This window comes from Corvus kubaryi, unplaced genomic scaffold, assembly GCF_017639235.1.
Source record: "Corvus kubaryi isolate FWS band 111438036 unplaced genomic scaffold, C.kubaryi_AGA036_p1.0 121, whole genome shotgun sequence".
NCBI classification, from domain to species: domain Eukaryota; kingdom Metazoa; phylum Chordata; class Aves; order Passeriformes; family Corvidae; genus Corvus; species Corvus kubaryi.
In genome coordinates this window covers 520,984-540,596 of record NW_024580656.1, presented here as the reverse complement: position 1 = coordinate 540,596, position 19,613 = coordinate 520,984, and the positions used below count along the sequence as shown (strand labels likewise).

The following is a 19,613-nucleotide window of genomic DNA, read 5'->3' as shown; positions in this document are numbered from 1 at the left end:
GATAAAACAAACATCCAGGAGCAGGGAACGTCTGGGTCTGTCCCCGGAGACACCGGGCAGAGCCACGCGTGTCTCAGCCGAGACCCAGCAGCAGCTCGGCACACGTCTGCCGGCCACTGCGGGCACCCAGCTCCCCGTCTGCACGCGGGGGAGGCGGGTGAGGCTCCCGACGGGATCCCTGTGGGCTCCGCCAGCGCAGCTGGGAGCCCGCCTGCCCCCGGGGGGAGTCTGTGGTTCCCCTCTTTGGGGGTCACGTCGCGCGGTGGGGAGGGTGCGGTGTGGGACGGGATGGAACAGGATGAGGCGGGATGGGATGAGACGGGGTGGGACGGGATGGGGAGCCACACCCCGGCGGGAAGGCAGCTGGGGATGCTGCTGGAGTGGCAGCACCTGGATGCAGATCCTGGCTCCTCTGGGGCAGGGCCTGGTCCTGGGTGGAGGCTGCACTCCCTTCCTTCCTCCTGTACTCCCTGCTCCACCCACCCGTGCCCAGGACAAGTCAGGGGGACCAAAACACAGAGGGGGAGCAGTGGGATGGGGACTGAGGGTTTATTGAGGAAGGTAAACGTCGCCACTGTGAGAGGATGAACGAGGGGCTTCTGGTGCAGCTTAGGGGGGACAATGGGCAGAGGGGGGCTCCTGCCCTGATCTGGGTCAAGGAACCCGGAGTATCAGCTCCCAGCCCTGCCAGAGCTGGAGGACGTGGAAGTTCTAGCCCTCTTCTCCCCTCCCATGAGACGTCTCAGCCCCTCTTCCCACAGCCTGCCTGCCTCCCGGACTCCCTCCCAGCCACACTAGGGCTTCAGCCACCCCTTCCGATGGCGGGACCCTCGCACAATGTGATGCACCCAGTCAATGTAGTTGGAGATCTTGGTGTAGATGTCAGGGAAGCGGCGGTCCCCACATCTCTCCCCAGAGAATGAGACGATGCCATAAACCTTTTTCTTGAAGACCAGGGGTCCCCCGGAGTCACCCTGCAAAATGAGGGGGTGGGAGGGAGAACTGAGGGTCTCCCAGTGGGGGCCAGCGTGGGGCACGGGGCCAGGGGTGCACTCACGGCGCAGACGCCCTGCAGCGTGGTGTTGCGGCTGGCCCCGCACAGCATGTTGGCTGAGACTTTGCCCCTCCACAGCGTCCGGCAGAGGCTCCGCTTGACAATGGTGGTGTTGGTCTCCATCAGCTCGGTGGGCTGGTCTCCAAAGTTGGAGGTGTCCCCCCAGCCCATCACGTAGCAGACAGTGCCGGGCTTCAGGTCGATGTGTGGTGAGGGCAGGCGGATCCGCTTCACGAACTCGTTCAGCGTGGCCGACCTGTTCAGCTGGGTGGGCAGCGAGGGTGGGGGTGGCTTTGCTGCTGGGGCAGAGCCCCCCAGCTGCTCCTGCCTGGTTCTCCCTCGCATCCCAGCTCACTGCTCCTGCTGACACCCCCCAGCCCTGCTCTTCCCTCTTCAGAGGCTGGGTCCCTCCCTGTCAGCCCCTCTGCACTGGTCCCAGTCTGCTGCAGAGACTGGCTGCCCGAGAGCTGCCGATCCCGACAGAGTCGGTGTGTCCTCAGTGCCTCTATCACACCCCATGGCGCGGTCCTGCTTCTCCGGAGAAGCACTGACATCTAGTGTCGGCTCGGCCCCTCGTGGGGCACCCCACCTCCTCCCGGTGCCCTGGGGCCGTGGGGCACCCAACCTCCCTCTCGGTGCTCCGGGGTCGTGGACGCCCCACCTCCCTCCCGGTGCCCCAGGGTTGTGGGACACCCCACCTCCCTCTCGCACCCCAGGGCTGTGGGATATCCCTCTGCCCGGCTGCTGGGTGCCCGGTGCAGACTCACCCGGAGCAGGCGGATGTCGTTGTCCACGGCACGGAGGTTGTAGAGTGGGTGGGCGATGGACTCGGCCACGCTGAAGACCTGCTGGGATGCCTCGGGCTCCTGCAGCCGGTGGGCTCCCAACACCACACGCACCGAGGGGCTGCGCCTGCAGCCAGGGGGGTGCTGAGAGGGCGCTGCTGTGGCCATCGGGGAGGGCGGGATGGCTGGGGGACTCACGGGGGCACAGGTGGGAGGGGGCAGCTTAACCCCTTGGGATGGGGTTATTGGTGCTAAGGGGCCGCACCATGTCCAGGGGGGCACATGTCCCACGTGGGGACAAGGCTCACCTGGGAATGAGGCAGTGGGCAGCTGTCATCACCCACTTGGGCCACACCAGGAAGCCCCCGCAGATGTGCTGCCCGTCCATCTGGATGGAGGCGATGAAGGGGCGGGAATGGGGCACTGCCGCCTTTCCCCCGATGATCTGGCTCCCCTGGGTGCCTGGGGGGTGCAGGTGATCGTTGGCCTCCCCTGTACCACGGGGGAGTCCAGGGTTCCTATCTCCCACCCTGGGAGCCTGCCCTAGCACCCCAGCTGTCCCATTACCTGCCGGGGCCAGAGCTGGGAGCAGGATGGAGCCTCCCAGGCTGAGGATGAAGAGCCCAGCTGTGACCATGGTGGCACAGAGCGGGCCACTGCCACCGCTGCTGGGGCTGCTCGGGGTGGGGGTGCTTAAATCCCTCCAGGGGCTGAGCCTTGGGATGTGGGCGGGTAGTTCCCTCCTGCTTCCTCCTCTCAGGATGTTGCTGCTTTGTGCAATTCGGGGGATGGGGGGCCCTGGCAGCTCCGTGCGGCTTCCCCCGGAGTGGGAGATGGGGAGCGGAGCAGCTTCTCGGCCCTGACTCCTCTTGTGCCTTGAGCTAAGTGGGATGAAACCCCTCTCCGCAGGGAGGTGGCAGCAGCGGGGCCCCAGGACATCTCCCAGACATGACAGTGTCCCCGGGACTGCCGTGGATAACGCAGGGACTGTGCTGTGCTCCCATCCAAGGCCTCTTTCAGCCCCGCCAGAGCCCCACTGGCTCTGGGATGGTGCTGTGGGCAGAGGGGCAGTTTCCTCCCTCTGTTCTGCACCAACCTGGAGCGCAAAAAGGGGTGCAGGGGGTGAGGAGCATGGGAGTGGGGGAACATGCTGACCCCCACGGCAGGGCCAGGCTTGCTCTGGAGCCAAGTGCAGAGCTCTTGGCCGGCAGCGGGCAGATTTCCCAACGGAGGGTGGCTTAGGGCTTCCTGTGGCAGTTTGCCCATTGTGGCCCTTGGGTTGGGAAATGGGGGAGCGGAAAGGGGGGAGCAAAGAGTCGGTGGTTCCTGGAGTGGGGCAGCGTGGAGCGGCTGCATTCACAGGAGGGGGTTACACACTGACAGGTTACACACGGAGCGGCTGTGAATGCAGCCCCTCCAACCCGCCCCGCACCGGGCACTGCACAGCCAGGACCCGCTTCGGGATCCCCAGCAGCAGCCACAGCTCCGGGGGTCCCCGAGGCCGGGCGATGGGTGGCGGCAGTGGCGGGCCGGGACCCGCCTGGGACCCCCAGGAGCAGACGAAACCCCGGCGCGCCCCGAGGCCGGAGATGGGCGGCGGCAGTGGCGGGGCGCGCCCGGCAGACGGAGCTGTGCGGGAGGGAGGCGGGAGCACCGGCGCGGTCCCGACATCCCTGCGCATCCCGCAGCCCCGCCGGGGATGCCGCCGCCCGCCGGGCCCTGAGCGCCGGGACGCCGGCGGCCGCCGGCTCCGCTCCGCCACCCCCCACTCCCGCCGGAGCCGCCGCCGGGACCATGGAGTGAGTACCGGAGCCGCGCCGGGACCCCGGCACCGGGCCGCGGTCCGCTCGGGCCCCGCCGGCCGAGACCGCAGTACCGGGGAGGGGGGAGCGGGGGCCGGGGCTCGGGACCCCCGCGCCGGGGCTGCGGAAAGCTCGCTCCGCCGACTCACGGAGCTCGTACCGGGGGCTCGTACACCCCCGATGCCGGGGCTGGGCAATCCGAACCTGGGGTCTCATATCCCCCAGCTCCTGGGGACTCAGCACCCCAAAACCGGAGGCTCGCATCCCCCTGATTCTGGGGATTTAGGACCCCAATACTAGAGGTTTGTATCCCCCCTATGCTGAGGCTTGGGACCCCAAAACCGGGGGTGAGGTTCGCATCCCCCCAATGCCTGGGCTTGTGACCCCAAAACTGGGGGCTCATATCCCGCCAGATACTGAAGCTCAGGACCCCAATACCGGGGGCTCCCATCCCTTCGGTTCTGGGGCTCGGGACCCCGATTCCGGGGCCTCCTTCCCCCCAGTGCCGCTCAGCAGGTGCGGCCCCTCCCTGGTCCCTGCCCCGCCGTGGGGTGCTGGAGCGCCGGCTCGGGGGGCAGCAGCAGAGGCCCCGGTGAGGGTGCGAGGGGTGCAGAGGGTGCGGGGGGTGTCGGGGCTGGCAGCGGTGCAGGAAGCGGGGGGTGGGGAGGGCGTTTATTTTTGTGTTTTGAACCTGTTGTTGCTGCTGCGTGTGGTGGGGTGAGTGGGTGGCAAGAGCTGCGGACCCCTCCCTGCACTGCACCCCCAGCCCCTGCCCAGGGACCCGGCTGTGGCCAGGGGATCCTCATGAGCCGGGTCCCACCGGAGAAGTCTGGACAGATGGACACTCTCCGACCCCGGCCTCATCCTTTGTGTGTTGCGGTGGGGCCCTGCCCGGTCGCTGGGAGCTTGGAGCCGGGCGGGTGGGGGAAGGACGGAGCAGGCAGAGGCCACTAGGGGATTGTGGTCAGAGACTGTCCTACCCGTGTGCTGGTTTTGCCCCTCAGGGACACCAGCAGCTGGTGCCAGGAGGGCATAGGGCTGGGTGGCTGCTCGAGGTACTCAAGCCAGTGCTGGCCCTGTCTCACCCAGGCCTCTCCTTCCCTCCCGTGGCTCTGATCCCCACCGTGGCGAACACCCCAGCACCGCCTGGGTTTGGCACTGGGGGTTCCTAGGGCACCCAGCCAGCTCGGGGTCAGCCACCCTCTGCTCCTCACCTTGCACTGATCCACTTACCACTGGCTACCGAGACAACGCGTGCTCAACAGGTCCCTCTCGCCACTGCCTGTCTCCCACCTGGGAGCCCCAAGAAGCCATGGGGCACTGGCAAGGGGTGGGGGTGTCCTGGGGCCAGGGTGGGCTCTGGCTGATTTGGGGCTGGAACTGAGCTGGGGGCACCAGTGGGGATGTGGGGATGATTTGGAGATTGGGGTGCAGCAGCTGCGGGACTGAGGAGGCAGAGTGCTCCCTGTGCTGCTGGAGGGGCCGGAGAGCTGGCCAAGGCAGGGCCACGACTTCGGGCAGCTCCACGGCTCCTCAGTCCCTGCAGGAAAGAGCCTCTTTGGGGAGGAAAACGTGCGTGATTTGCCAAAAGGCAGCAGCCAGGGGAAGGGCAGAGCCGAGGGGTGTGACGTGCCCTGGGGAGGGGGTGAGGAGCTGCCGGGCTGGACTCGGGCTCTCCTGAGGCATCCAGGGCTGGGGTGGAGGTGGGGGATGGTGCCAGACAGGATGGTGGCTCCTGCCCTTGTGCTCCACACGCTGCCCTTCACCCCGCTCTGAACCGACCCTCCCAGCACCTCATTTGCACCCGTGGAGTGGTGCAAAGGCTTTTCCCTGCCCGCTCCATACACTGGACCTGCCAATGTCTCTTTCTTTTGAGTGAAACTCCGCGAGTGACCCCGGGTGAGGGGCACAGCCACAAAGCAAAACAACACAACCCCCCCAGCCACTCAGCTCCAGAGCCTGGCCGTGGGGCTGGAGGATTAGGAGGATCCCAGGACAGCTGGGGACATGGCGAGGTGCTGCCCTGCTGTTGGCCCGGCAGCCAACGGGTGTTGGGGCGGGCACTGCTGCCTTTGCCTTGGCTCCCGTTTTTCCTTGGCACCAGCTGTAGTTGGAGGAGGGTCCTGGCTGCCACAATCCACTGGTGCCCAGGGGGGTTTGGCAGAAACTTTCCAACTCTGGTAAAGGCTGGGCTGGTCCCACTGGAGCTGCTCGTGTGCCCTCTGCTCCCACTGCTGTCAAGTGTTCATGAGCAGCTGGAGATCCTGCATCTCACATCTGGCTGCTCTGGTGGTTTGTCTCAGTTGCTGCTCTCCCCTTGGCTTTGAGGGTCTCCTTGGAGAGAGGGCTCTTCTGGTCCTGCCTTCCCAACCCTGATCCGAAGCTGACATTTGCACCCAGGGGAAGGAGGGAGATTTCTACCTGAGAAATAACCCATGCGTCCTTTGGGAAAGGACTCAAGACCCTGCTCTCTGCTGGCATCCAGGGAGAAGTGAAACCCAGGCCAGACCCCGCTGCCTCCTGGCCATGTGCAGGGAGCCAGAAGGGGTCAGGTCTGTCCTGTCCCCGTGTGCAGCCAGAGGAGCGGCACTGTCACCCTTCCCAGCTGTCCTAGAGGAGGCCATAAATCTCCACCAGAGATGGCCCCACAACAGCACCCAGCCCTGCTTGGGGCTGGCAGATCATGGGGGTTCAGAGTTCAGCTACAAGACGGGGCCTCTCAGCTGGACCTGCCTTGCTGGCAGGAGCTGGAGCAGGTTTCCTGGGAAGCCACCGGTGTCAGTGTTCCTGCTTCCTGGCCAGAAACAGCCCCTTTCCCTGGGGGGGTGGGGGTTCATGTGGCTGTCGCTGTGCCAGGAGCTGTGCTGGGAGCCGTGCCGGGGCTCCAGCAGTGGAGGTGCCAGAGGAAAGCTGAGGAGGTGCTGTGCCCTGGGACAGGGTTGAGTGGAGGCGCCAGGACTGGGGCTGGAGGCACAGCCCAGATTCCTGAGTCTCTTCACTCCATCCGGAGACAAGCAGCCCCCAGGTCCCAGACAGAAGCCACCATCAGGGGCAAGGATGAGCCTGGAGGAGGGAGAGGAGCCGGGTGGATCCTGCTCCAGACAGGTGTTTCCTGGTGGAGCGTGGCTGGATGTGGGTTGGGCCCAGCCCCTGGGCTTGGTGCCGAGGACTGAGCTCCCTGTGGGTGTCAGGGCTCACAGGGGTGCCTGTGCCAGGATCCATGTTCCTGCTGGCTCCTTGGAACATCATGTGTGCCTGTGTTCATGGCATTGCTGTGGAAAACCACGCTGCCACGCAAGAACAGGAACCCAGCGATGGCTGGTGACAGGAGACAGGTGCCTCATCCTGGCCAGCGCTAGGACTGCCCATCCTGGCCAGCTGGTGCTGCCGGGTGTGGGGAGCGGCCAGCTCCACTCTCATTCATGAATCGTGGGGGGAGTTTCCTGGTGAAGCCTTGCTCCTCTAACTGGAAGGGAGCTGGAAACCCAAGTGTTTGGAGGGCACTTGAACCATTGTTTGAAAGATCTGTAATTTTCCAATCAAACTCCCTCCCCAAGCCTCCGTTCATCAAATATTCATGGAATCCATTTTCTCCTGGCACTCCCAGCCCACGTCTCAGCCCGAAGAATCAATCAGGCAGCTCCGCTTGCTCTAATGCATCTGCGTTTTCGGTAGCCTGGGGCTGCCATCTCCTCCCCCCGCCTCCCTCCGTCCCTGTCCCCTCCCCGGACAGCGGCGATGGCTCGGGCTGCGCAGGCAGTGGGAGCACGGGAAGGAGTGGGAAGGAGTGGGATGGGCGCTGGGGTGATGCAGCAGCCGCAGGGGGAGGCAGCCACACTGTGGGGCAGGGCAGGAGCAGCCCCCCGCCCCGTCCCAGGACCTGAGCAGGGTCCCGACCCTGTGCTGGGCACGCTGCTCGATTTCTGGCCGTCCTCGCCGTCGCCGCTGCCGCTGCCGCTGATGCATTTGCCTTCATGGTCGATGCATGGCGGCCCCCGGGCGGCTGCAGCAGCCCCCTCCCCTCCCTTCCCCTCCCCTCCCTTCCCTCCCGCGCCTGCCATCGGGGGCGTTCGATCCCGGCCCCGCTATTCGTGGCTTTGTGACAGAGCTTTGCAGCCTCCCCACGGCCGCGTCTCTCCGGGCCCGGCCGAGGGGCCCGGCTCCTGGCATGGGAACGGTGCTGTAAATCAGTGCTGATCCCTCCACTGCCGCCTTTACCACAGACCCGGGGCCTGTGCAGGGGTGGTGCCCATGCAGGGCGCTCTCCTGCATTCCCCCAGCTTGGAGCTGAGCGGGTGGGGAGGGAGCGGAGGTCAGGAGGGCAGAGGAGCAGCTTGAAACGGCTCTTCGCACATTTGGATGAGCTAATGGGAAAAAACAGAGGAAGGCAAATAAACATTATTGTTTCATGTCAGGTGGGAGGAGACAAAAGGTCACGGGCTTCCCTTGTGATGGTGGGAAACGGCAGCATCAGCAGGGCTGGAAAGAGCTGGAGAGCCAAGGGAGAGCGTGGGCGCGTGCACGGGCGCGTGTGCGCTCACGTGTGTGTGTGGGTCCAGCCTCGGCGCTGGGGACTGCTGCTGGGAGCTCCCAGGGCATCATCCCCCATGTCCCTGCTCCTTCTCCCTGCTCCTTGTCTGGGCTGGTGGTTCCTGAGGAGCTCAGCAGCCCCAGGATCACCTTCCCACCCTTCCTGGCACCCAGGATGGTTTGGGAGCACCAGAACCCCCTAAGGAGGCCCCAGTGATGCCACGGCTTTGGCCCGCCAGTGCTGCCGGGGTGCCAGGCCTGAGGAGCGGCGTCCCAGCCCCGGGGGGCCCCTTGGTCCCTCTGCCACCACAAGTATCCCCCCACATCCCCTCGGCACTCGCCCGTTGCCATAGCGCCGTTGCCATGGCGCTGTTGCCAGGGAACCATTGCCAGGGAACCGCCTCCATCAGTCACTGGGGCCGGCGGCAGCGGGGCCCCATCACACCGACCCCCAGAGACAGGTCATGGCAGGCAGGCTGGGGCTGTTGGGGAGCGTGGGACCCTCTGCCTCTACCTCAGTGCCTGGTCCCAGCAGGCAGGGACTGGGGGTGCCGGGGTGATCCCCGCTCAGGCCCCCTCGATGGATCAGAGCCCCCAGGGCAGGGGCTGAGCAGGCTGGGAGACTGCAGCAAGGGGCATCCAGCCTGTTTTGCGTCTCTCCCTGGGCCAGGAAGATTCCTGGCGTCTGACCTGGGAATGTGGAGACTGTAGCAAATAATGGAAAATAAAGAGGATGGAGGAGGGAGGAAAAGCAGAACAGAATGTTTCAGGAATGCTGTAAAAGTTTGGATCCATGGAACAGAGCAAGATCCGAGAGAGAAACAGGGCCCAGTTCAACGCCCTGCGAGTGTGGGGTGCCAAGGGCTGGACTGAGGGGACCTGTGGCCCCACGCCAGGAGGGAGCCCACGATGAAAGGCAGCCCTGGATCTGTGGGGCTGGTGAGGGACACACAGGACACGCGGGTGTGCGAGTGGTGCCTGCACCGGTGGACAGTCACAGCGTCGCTGCAAACAGCACGAAAATAACCACCACAAAAGCGACACCTTCCCGGTTTGTTTTCCTGGCCTGGATTTTGCGCATCGCAGGGATCCCCAGGGTGTGGGGTGAGGGGAGGACGGCAGCTCTGAGCAGCTCCCAGTTAATTGCTGGCTTTGAGGAGGGAGCGGGCGGGGGCAGGGGCTCCTCTCACCCTGCAGAGCCCGTTTGAGTTGTGGCAAAGCCCGTGTGAGGGCACACACATGTGGCTGGCATGTGAGATCAGAGCCCAGGGTGTCATGCGTGGAGCTCACCACTCCAAGCCCACCCTGTGTGTAAAACCATCTTCGGCAAACTCCCTTCCTGGGAGCGCGGAGTCCACCTCTCTGACCCTTGCTAGGAAGCAAGTGGAGATGATCCATCGCCTGACAATACCTCAGCGCCTCCCACCCTAATTACTGCCACAGCTTAAGCACTTCGTTAGCACCGTCTGGCGAGCAGCCAGCGGCTCCTGTGGCGCTGGAGCATCCTGGTCCCAGCCGGCCCCACCAGCCACCCCAGCCCCGCTGCGGCTCCCGGCACTGAACCTGCACCTGGTGCTCCGTGGTGCGGGGGCTCTTGCCAGGCCCCGGGGGCTGTGCTGCTGGTTGGACTGGCCTGGGTCACCACACCACGGGGACACAGGAAGGCGGGTACATGGGCAGGTGGCTGCGGGGATGGGGGACGACCCCTCCTTGCAGCACTCCAGGGCTGGGTGCACCTGGCAGAGCTGTACGGGGCCAGAGAGGCGGCTGCCACCGGCAGCATCCCTGGCACGGCTGTGGCAGCCCGTGCTGCAGAGGCAGGTGCTGGGCCTGGAACACGGATGCCATCGGGAGCAGAGCCTGTTGTCATGTGTGTGTCTGAGTGTGTCTGTGCACATGTGTGTGCGTGTGCCTGTGTGTGCAGCCCGCAAAGGTCACTGTCCGGGAAAGGTGTCAGCAGCCAAGAACGGGCTTGGAATGGAAAGCGTGAGCCAGATTGGAACGCAGGGGCGGCCAGAAGCGTCCCGCTCCAGCCCCTCCGTGGTCACGGTTTCCATCTGCGCCACGGCAGGAGTGGGTCCGGATGAGATGAGTCCTCCAGGTGCTGGGCAAGGCGCCTGTCCCGGGGGATTTGGGAAGGACAGGGACCAAGGGGTGCCTGGAGGAGCCATGCAGGTGAGGGGTACTTGGCTCAAGGGTAGCATGGAGGAAACGGCCGGTGGAAGGGAAGGGCTCAACCTTTGTGTGCCACAGAGTCTGGTTTGCTGGTTGCATGCTGTCCCAGTCACCTGCTGCTGGTGTCACCCCTCACTGCTACTCTCTGCTCTCTGCAGGGTCGTGGAGGCCAGCACCCTTCAGCAGGAGAGGCTGCAGGCCATCGCGGTGAGTCCCTGCTCAGGCCAGCGTCCCCACATCCCCAAGCCATCGCCTGCAGCACATGGGGCAGACACCAGCGGGGAGGAGGGTGCAGGTGCAGGCGAGCTGGTGCAGGTGCTCAGCCCCAGACCGGGGGTCCCCAGCAGCTGAATGAGGACTCAGAATGGCCTGTGCCAGTGTGTCCCTGTGGGGGCTCTTCCTGGGGTGTCAGAGCCGGCACGGCTTGGCTGCACGGTTGAAACAGGGACAGAGCAAGCAACAGGCAGCTGGGAGGTTTAATTAACGAAGCAGCGCCTTGACGAGCCCCAAGTGAGGGAAATGAGTGATGATTCTCCCCCCCCCCCTTCCCCAGGAAGGGCTGAGGATGGTGCTATCCAGCCATGCCCGTCATGGGCACTAGTAATTACATTAATTAGCGAGCAGTCGGGGGCTGCGCTGAGCAACCCCTCCCAGCACAGAGCAGGGCACAGGGTTGGTTGAAGCCACTGCTGTCCCATGGCAGCTCCCCTGCCCACCCCTGCCCCACGGCAGCCCCACTGCCCAGCCCAGCCCAGCCGGCAACCGGCCGATCTCGGCCGCACAAAGGGCAAATTGTTCTGGACCAGAGGAGAAAGCGCCGGGTGACGCGTCCGGGCTGGGTCTGACTCTGCTGAAATGATCTGGAGCAGCCCCAGGACGGGTGGCGGAGGGGGGGCGGACGAGGTAGAGGCCGCGGGGGCTCTTTCCCCCCGCGCTGGCAGCTCGCTCAGTGGGGCCGGCCGAGGGGAAGGTGACATTTTGAGATGGTGAACAGAGCCCAGGCTCTGCCCCAATTTCCCTATGCCCTCAGTGCCTCAGTTTGTCCCGGAGAGGGCAGGGACGTGATACCGTGGGGTGTTCCCAAGGCTGGTCTCGAAAATCCCTGTCCCCAAGGGCAGCCCCTTGGCCCCGCTCCTCCCTGCCCGGCCATGCCCGGTGCCCATCCCCTCCCCTCGCCGACCCCGGCTCCGCCGCTCCCGTCCCTCCAGGAGAAGCGGAAGCGTCAGACGGAGATCGAGAACAAAAGGCGGCAGCTCGAGGATGACAGGCGGCAGCTGCAGCATCTCAAGGTGAGGTTCCCCCGGGACCCCCAGGCTGCCTCTGCGCCGGGGAGCCCCCGGCTGGGGAGGGCAGGACCGTGACCCCCTTCTGCTCCCCAGTCCAAGGCTCTGCGGGAGAGATGGCTCCTGGAGGGGGCCCCAGCCTCTGCCTCCGAGGAGGAAGAGGCCATGAAGAAACAGATGCAGGAGGATGAGGTGAAGACCAAGGAGCTGGAGGAAACCATCCAGAGGTAATGGGGCAGGTGTGGAGCCAGATGTTGGGGTGCAGTTAGAGAGAACCTGCGTCCCTTCAGAGACCCCTGGGCAGGCGGGTGCTGAGATTCAGGTGGATCCCATGTGCTGGGCACAAGGCAGGGTATGCTGAGCTTGGAGCTGCTGAGAGAAGAGGTGCCCCCACGGTGCTACCAGGGCTCATCCTGGACCCTGAACCCTGGCTGGGTTCTTGCCAGCTTTTGTCCAGGGGCTGCAGCCAGACCCAGAGCCTGTCCAGCCCTGCGGCCCCTCTGAGCATGGAGATCCCCAGCTGTGCTCCGCCTCTGCGTCAGGTATCAGTGGGAGCCACAGGGTGGGGGGCCTCAGGCTGGGATCCCCGGGGGGCTGCTTGGTGCCCAGCCCCCGTGATGGCAGGGTGCTGCCTCCCACAGCCTTCTGTCCCCATCGTGGTGGCTCAGCCCTTGAAAAGGGGCAGGGGGGGAGCCTGAGAGGGAGATGCCTCAGCCCCTGCCCAGCCCCCTTGTCCCTGGGCAGCCGCAGGCGGGGGCCCGGAGCCCCGGCTCGGAGGTGTCCCGGCAGCGCAGCAGGAATGCAATCAGTCACGGTGGTGCCGCTAATTACCGAGCATCGGTGCAGAGAAGGGTCAGGCACGAAGGGGCCTTTGTGTCCGGCTAATGGCGCGGTGCATTCCTCCGCCGGCGCCGTGTGAGGAGCCCGGGGGAGCTCTGCCGGGGGCAGCTGCTGCCGCGCCAATGCATGGGGACTCCCCGGACTTCTGCTGCATCCCAGTGGGGCTGTGCTGCCAGGCTGTGGCTGGAAACAGGAGGTTGCCCTCATGGAAAGCTCAACCAGGTTTTGGGTGACACGTGCGGGAGCAGAACGATGATGGAGCAGCCTCGCTCTGGCCACCAAGTGAGGGACCACAAGTGTGCAGGGGTCAGTCCCCCTGCCCAGTGCCCACGGCGGGGTCTCTGCCATCCACTTGGTGCTGAGCCCATTGGCTTTTCTCCTGCAAAGAGACAGTGACAGCCATGCCAGAGCCTCTCTCTCCCTGCACCCCGTGAGCCCGGGGACAATTTGCGTTTCTCCTCTCCCCCGTACTGTGTCACTGGCCTGTGTTCACAGGTCTGCTGTGGCTGCCTGCGCCACAGCTACCTGTCCCACGCTCCCCTCGGCCTCTCAGCCCTGACTCTCCCTGCAGGCTGGAGAAGGAGCTGGAGACGCTGGAGAACAGCAGCTCAGTGGCTTCGACCAAGGAGAACCTGGCAGAGGCAGCAGCCAAGGAGGAGAAGGCTGAGGCTGTCCCCAACGCGCAGAAGGTGGGCACGGCTGCTGCCCATGGGCAGGGCTGCCAGCAGTGGGCTCGGGGTCCCTGGCCCTGGTGGGGATGGATGGGTGGTGGGTGTGCAGGCAGCGGGTCTGTGGCGGGTCCCAGCAACTCTATAACCTCTCCCTTCTGTTTTGCAGAGTCCCCTGGGCACAGTTAAGGGTAGGTGAATCCTGAGTCCCTTCAGCCATGGTTCAGCGCCAACCATCCCCTCCTGCTGCCCTAAGGCTGGGGCCAGATGGGTGGGGAGAGACAGACAAGAGCCCTGTCCCCAAGTCCCCTCCCGGGCAGTGGTGTCCTGCGGCGGGGGAGCCCATCCCAGGCACCAGCCATAGGGGTACACGCTGCCCTCCCTGGGGCCTGACCCATGGGCACACCAGGCGATCGTTTTGGCTCAGGGGGTCGTCTCTCCTCTCCATCTCCAGCTGACAAGAGGGTGTCCAGCAGCCCCATGAAGGCAGTGGAAGGCAGTGACATGATGAAGGCGGGTAGGTGCCCACTGCCCTGGGAGGAGCGCTCCTTCCAGGCTGCTTCCCCCTCCCCTCCGCACCGCCCTCGGCTCGCTGCCACCGCAGCCGCTCCCTGCCGTGCCGCTCGATGCCTTTCCAAGCCCAGGGCAGAGAACATCCGTCATTGCAATCACAGGGTTTGGTTTTGCTTCCACCCCACGGTTGGTTCGTGGCTCAGGGCCTCTCCACCTCAGCCCCATTCCATGTCCCTGCTCCAGTTTCATCCTTCCTGCTCTGTTTGCAGCTCCTCTGTGCAGGGGTGAGGCAGCAGTGTTGGCTGCCAGCATGGCTGACCCTGTGCGAGGCCCTGGGGCTGCTGCCACAGGGAGCTACAGGGCACACGGGGCCAGGCTGCCTGAGCTGGGGGGGCTGCAGCCGCCTCTGCTGCTGGAGGGGTTTGCTCTGGTTTGGGGCAGTGGCTCAGACCAGACCACAGCACCAGCATGGAGCAGAGCCTGTTTTGGGATCCTTGGAGCTAAGCACCATGCACAGGGCTGAGGGGACCCCGCTGCTGGCAGGGACTGGCAGGAAGGAGAGATGCCAAGAATCACCCATCCCATATGGGGGCAGAGGGGCTGTCCCAGCACCAGCACCCTCGGTGGGGATTGCACCTCTGTGAGCACGAACCTGGCTCCCAGCCTGGGCCCCATGGCCAGCACTGCTCACTGGCTGGACAGATGGACATGGCTCAGCCCAAGAACCACAGCAGCCGTGGAGGTAAGGTGATGCCAGCAGCACCAGGATGGCAACGGTCCCGCGGGTCCCGGGAGGAGGGATGTGCCGGGGATGTCGCACCCGCCTCTGCCATTCACCGCTCCTCGCTGCCGCCTTGCTAACACCGCTGAGCCCTGCTGAGCACCACTGAGCCCTGCTGAGCACCACAGCGCTACTGCCACGCGCCGTCCCGCCGCCAGCCGCAGAGCAAGGGCCGGGGAGGGCCGGGGCCGCTGTAACGCGCGCTGTCCTCTTTGTGTCCCAGCCATGTACTCGGTGGAGATCACAGTGGAGAAGGACAGAGTAACTGGGGAGACCAAGGTCCTGTCCAGCACCACCATGCTCCCCCAGAACCACTGTCTGCAGGGGGTCAAAGTGTACGAGGATGAGCTGAAAGGTACGGGCCAGCCCACACCGCTGGCCGCTGGCAGGAGTCAAGGGCAGGGGACGAGGGAGCGGCCACCTGAACATCCCAGCGGGCACCCAGCAGGGTGAGGAAGTGTGGGGGCTGCTCCTGGCAGCTTTACCAGCTCTGTGAGGGCAATCCCTCACCGACTGCAGTCCAGTGGATCGCAGGATCGTCGTGGCAGCATAGTGTGGATGGTCCAGGTGGGCCAGCCCTGGTTTGCACATCGTGACCCTGCACTGCTGGAGAGCAGAGAAGAGGATCTGTTGTGTCCAAGACTCAGGAACCTGTCCTGTGGGCAGGGAAGGTGCACTAGCACCGCTCTGGTCTGTCCCACAGGCTGGCAGCGGGGAGCGTGGCTGACGGGTGTGGTGGAAGTGCAGCAGCAGGGACTGGTCTCTGCAGCTCCTGCTTTTGGGAACATCTGGGAACCTGCTCCAAAGGGCCTGGTGAAACCCAAGGGACCATCGTGGTGGCAAGGACCAACCATGGAATTGGGGCTTCTTACTGGGAACTGTGGTGGTTGAGTGGACCAACCGCCTCTTCAAGGAAAACTCAGCGCAGCGCTCCCGTTCAACCCCCTCCCTGTGGCCATGGCCATGCTGGCCCTGCCAGGCTGGCCACTGTCCCTCACTCGCTGGCTGCCCACTGAGGCAGTTGCACTGACCATCACGTCATGCCCCAGGTCGAGTGGAAAATGCAACAAGCCCTTGGCCGCTCTGGCCGTGACGCACATCTCCCCCTCCGGTGCCACAAGCAGCCGGCACAGCGCGCCGGGGTGGGAGAGCCCCGGCTCCTCCAGGCACAGGGCCACCGGATGCAGTGGTCCTGGTGGATGTGGCAGGAGGTGGTGGGAACACGGTGGGGCAGCAACTGCCAAGCATCACTGAGGTCTCAGAAGGGGCAGGGGTGACCTGGTACACAGCGTCACGTCAGCTCTGGCCAAGCCGAGCGCCAGCAGACGCCGTCCCGCCATGGGCAGCTTGGCCGGCTGTCAGTGGCCTGGCAAATGGCCGCGGCTCCCGCAGGGCTCACTGAGCCTGAGGCTTCGGGAACAGCTCCTTGCATTGGGCTTTTATTTTGGTCTCTCTGGCTGCTGTCAGGCAGGAGCCAGGTGATGAGAGAGGGTCTGGCAGCAGGTCCGCTGAGGGGAGGGTTGGGATGCTGTGGGGAGTCCCAGCCTCAATGGCAGGACCTTTGGAGAGGGGAAGGGGCTGCTCCCTGACCACACAAGAGCCGGGGCTGAGTGGGTCATGCCAGCAGGAGCTTTGCCAGGTCATCTTGTGCCCCCATCCTGAGCCCCCCTCACCCTCCCTTCTCTTGTCCCCGCAGTGGTGCATGCGGTGACTGCCGAGGACGGGGCCCTGCAGAACGGGGCCCACCCCCTCAGCTCCTCCGAGGTCGACGAGCTCCTGCACAAGGCGGACGAGGCCACCCTGAGCGAAGCTGCCGGGCGCCAGACCCCAGCCAAGGCTGGCATGGGGGGTGGCAGCGCCCCGGGCAGCCAGAAGCCAACGCCACGGCGGGAGATCACGGGGCTGCAAGCGAAGGTGCCACCAGGCGAGGGGACGGAGCCCAGCCAGGAGCAGCCCGTCACCATGATCTTCATGGGCTACCAGAACGTGGAGGATGAGAACGAGACCAAGAAGGTGCTGGGGCTGGAGGGCACCATCAAGGCAGAGCTGGTGGTGATTGAGGACGCCGAGAGCAAGCCGGAGCCGGCACACAAGGACCACACACCGCCCAACGGCACCGCGCTGGAGCCAGCGGCTGCGCAGCCGCTGGGCGAGGAGGGTGCGGGCGGGCAGAAGCCGGGTGCCAACGCCACAGATGCCAAGGAGGCCGAGCAGGAGACAGACGTGAAGAAGCAGCGCTGCAAGTGCTGCACAGTGATGTGAGCCCCCGCCGAGCCCCCTCCGCCCCGGCCCCTGCTCGCCAGGCCCGGCACACCGGGCTTCCCCCCCACCGGACACAGACCCTCTTTCTGCAGAACCGGGGAGATCCAACATGGTGCCAATGGGGCCGCAGCGGGCAGCGGCGAGTGACGGCCGTGGCAACGCTCGCTCCATCTGCTCGATGCCAGCCCTGCGCTGCCCCCCACCAGCGCTGCCTGTGGTAATTTATTAGTGGGCGCAGGGCTGGGTCCCAGTGCGCCCACCCCACCACGGCCCGGCCTCATCCCCACCTGCTGCCGGCACCGGGGCCTTTCCCTGTGTCACCAACCTTGTCCCACTCGCCGTCGTAGGATGGAGCCGCCGGGCAGGGGGTCGGAGGACGACACTGTGTCCGTAGATGACTCCCCGGGAGCCGCCACCAGCGGGACCCACTCTTAGCCCAGCCCATGGTGGGCATCGGACCCAGCCCTGTGCCAACCCCTCCCTCTGTGCCTCCATCATCCGCTTCTCCAGCGGGAAAAGGCCTGGGTCTGTTCCCCCCTGGCTGCCTATGGACATCTCTGCTCCATCTCACGTCCTCATCCCTGTGGTCCCGGGCTCCTCACACAAGGATGGAGCGTGTCCAGGCAAGGGAAGGGCCTCGAGGGCAGCTCCCTGATACTCAGCTGTGGTAACGGCTGGGGCCACGTGGGGCTCCTGCAGGGTCAACCCAGTCTGTCCCCAGGCCTGCTCTGCTCCTCCCGGGCTCAGCTTCACGTGTTGGAGCCCGTCACTCTGGTGCTGGCAGTGACAGCCGTTCCTCTGTCTCAGCTGCCGGCCGGTGCCGCTGGGCTCTGCCAGCCGAGGGGGCTGAACTGTGCTGTGGCCACTGCTCGTGTCCTCCTGGGGCAACAGCAGCGAGAGAAGGAAGGGGAATGCGGCGGGGCCCAGCCCTGTGGGACAGGAATGGGGTGGGGGTTCCCGTGTTTCCTGGTGGCAGCAGGAGTGTGGCCCAGCATCCCATCCCCTTCCTGCCTCTGCCGCTCAGCAGCAGCAGCTTCGCAGAGCCGCGTTCTGGGGTCCTGGGCTGCAGCATTGGGTCCCCCAGGGAAGTGGGGCAGCCCAGTTCACCCCAGTACTGGCACTGGGAGCTGCCAGGGGTCCGGTGTCCCACAGAGGGCAGCCTCCCTGCTGCCCCACCGCACACCCCAGCCCTTCAGTGGGGATTTCACCACCAGCACCAGCGTTTCCTCCTCACTGAGACCAACTGGGGCAGGCGGGGGGGGGGGGGGCGTTGTTTTTGGCACCCAGTGCCCACATCAGCTGCCCCTGAGCTGCAGCAGCCGGGCTGGCAGCGCCCAGACACTTGTCCAGGAGCCACCAGCCAGGGTAGAGATCCTTGTTCGAGTGTGAGAGGGTACCTGTTGCTGTGAGGCTGGGCAAGTCCCCAGGGATCCCCCAAAACATGAGTGGAGCAGCATCAATGCTGCCCAGCACACCAGGACATGGCTGGTCGAGCAGCCAGGGATGGGGCTCAGCTCCCCCAAGGCCTTCCTTCCCCCACATTCCCCTTGTGTGAGCAGTGACACCCCCCCCCATCCCCATGACATCCCAGTTGCCCCCCAGTTACCGCCCAGGCTGCAGTTTTCCCCCCCAGTAGAGTCATTGCAGGGCTGGGGGAGTGAGGGGGCTCGTGGTGCCACCCTTGTCCCAAACCCCAGCCGGGCAACCACAGCCTCTGGGAGAGGCAGAGCTGGGGAAGGGGGGCTTTGGGAGGGCACTGCCAGGGAAGGGGGGGCCTCTCCTGCCCCGTCCACTGCTGGGCATTGCTGGAGCCCCACTACTGCAGAGCAGGGCACGGGCTGGATGCCACAGGGCATCTGCCCCCATAGTCCTGGGGGGAATGTCACCTCTTGCCATCCCATGTCAGGGGCCAACACCACCCACCCCATCCCACCCTGGGCCCTGCAATCTCCCCAGCCCCAAGCTGGGGCTCCCTCCCACCCTTGGCACCCCCTGCCCCGCGGTTGACTTTGACCCCCAGCCCAATCCGGCCCCTGGGGCGGCGGGGAGCAGGACCAGGCCCCCGGGCCAGGGCTGGGGTGTGAGAGGAGCGGGCGGTGGGCCTGGCATCGTCCCTGCCCCGTCCCACAGCCCTCGTGTCCCCTGCCCGGCTCTGCTGAAGTGCACTTCCCGTGCCCCCAAGCTTTTCACTTGTGCCGAAGCCGTTTGAATTCCCTTCCCCATCCCACCCCCCCTCACCCCGTTGTTTGTAAAACACCCAAACCGAGCAAATAAACTGTGTGAACAACCAGCCTGGAGCCACCGATGGGTGGGAGGAGGCTGGGCTGGGGATCCTGGGAGGATGGGGATGGAAGGTTTGGGATGGGGATGTTAGGGATGGGCTCTGCTGCCCCTTCATTGCATGGGCAGAGGATGTGGGGAGGAAGGGGTATGTGGGACCCAGGATGCTGGGAGGAAAGGGATGACGAGTGATGCTGCCCAGCTAAAGGGGACATGGCAGCCCAGTTTCCTGGATGCCCCCAGGTCCCATCACCACATGGCCGTGGGTCTCTGTCCATCCCCAGGCTGGTGCAGGTCCTGCTTCTGCCCAGAGCCAGGATTCCAGGGCTCTTTCCTGGGGCGGTGGGGCCTCAACCCTGCCCGGTGCCAGCCGGGGTGCTAGCACACGCCCTGCAGCGGGCGTGGAGTGCTCCTGGCTCCTTGGCATCACCTGTGGACTTTGGCTCAGCCCCACGGTAAAACAGGCTCCGCTCACCTGCCCGGAAACGCAGAACAGCCTGGCAGCCGCAGCGCACCAGCGTGCCCAGGCCAGCCAGCACCAGCCCTGAGTGGGAACGGGGGCACCGAGGGGCTGGGCAGGGGTAAGTGGGACCCCCAGCACCCTCAGCTGGGGTGAGCCGGGGTCTGCCTGACACCAGGG

The 19,613-nt window shown here is 65.4% G+C and overlaps 2 protein-coding genes across 6 annotated transcripts; one reads left to right on the top strand and one right to left on the bottom strand.

Moving 5' to 3' along the window:
• Positions 1-533: 533 nt before the first annotated feature.
• On the bottom strand, positions 534-3,520 carry PRSS57 (serine protease 57). Its single transcript, XM_042028647.1, has 6 exons — positions 3,272-3,520; positions 2,407-2,935; positions 2,148-2,301; positions 1,822-1,966; positions 1,058-1,318; positions 534-974 (listed from the first exon to the last, which is right to left on the bottom strand). Exons 1-6 carry the CDS (start codon positions 3,518-3,520, stop codon positions 795-797), a joined length of 1,518 nt encoding a protein of 505 aa, XP_041884581.1. The 3' UTR covers positions 534-794.
• PALM (paralemmin) lies at positions 3,220-18,983 on the top strand. 5 transcript variants are annotated; one of them, XM_042038104.1, is made up of 9 exons: positions 3,220-3,638; positions 10,505-10,553; positions 11,555-11,635; positions 11,726-11,856; positions 13,041-13,158; positions 13,307-13,328; positions 13,565-13,654; positions 14,655-14,786; positions 16,128-18,983. In XM_042038104.1, exons 1-9 carry the CDS (start codon positions 3,634-3,636, stop codon positions 16,691-16,693), a joined length of 1,194 nt encoding a protein of 397 aa, XP_041894038.1. In that variant the 5' UTR covers positions 3,220-3,633; the 3' UTR covers positions 16,694-18,983. The 5 variants fall into 5 exon arrangements, with proteins under 5 accessions (XP_041894038.1, XP_041893803.1, XP_041893884.1 ...); XM_042037869.1 differs by having other exon boundaries at positions 3,528-3,638; positions 13,592-13,654; XM_042037950.1 differs by lacking the exon at positions 14,655-14,786 and having other exon boundaries at positions 3,528-3,638.
• Positions 18,984-19,613: the final 630 nt, after the last annotated feature.

Excerpts from the sequence above, each read along its gene's own strand:
- PALM (XM_042038104.1), top strand. Across the intron at positions 13,159-13,306 it reads CTGTCCCCAACGCGCAGAAG|AGTCCCCTGGGCACAGTTAA; the intron begins GTGGGCACGGCT and ends TCTGTTTTGCAG. Across the intron at positions 14,787-16,127 it reads GTACGAGGATGAGCTGAAAG|TGGTGCATGCGGTGACTGCC; the intron begins GTACGGGCCAGC and ends TTGTCCCCGCAG.
- PRSS57 (XM_042028647.1), bottom strand. The coding sequence starts at position 3,520 with ATGCGCAGGGATGTCGGGACCGCGCCGGTGCTCCCGCCTCCCTCCCGC. Across the intron at positions 2,302-2,406 it reads CCCAGCTCTGGCCCCGGCAG|GCACCCAGGGGAGCCAGATC; the intron begins GTAATGGGACAG and ends TGCACCCCCCAG. Across the intron at positions 1,319-1,821 it reads ACGACATCCGCCTGCTCCGG|CTGAACAGGTCGGCCACGCT; the intron begins GTGAGTCTGCAC and ends CTGCCCACCCAG.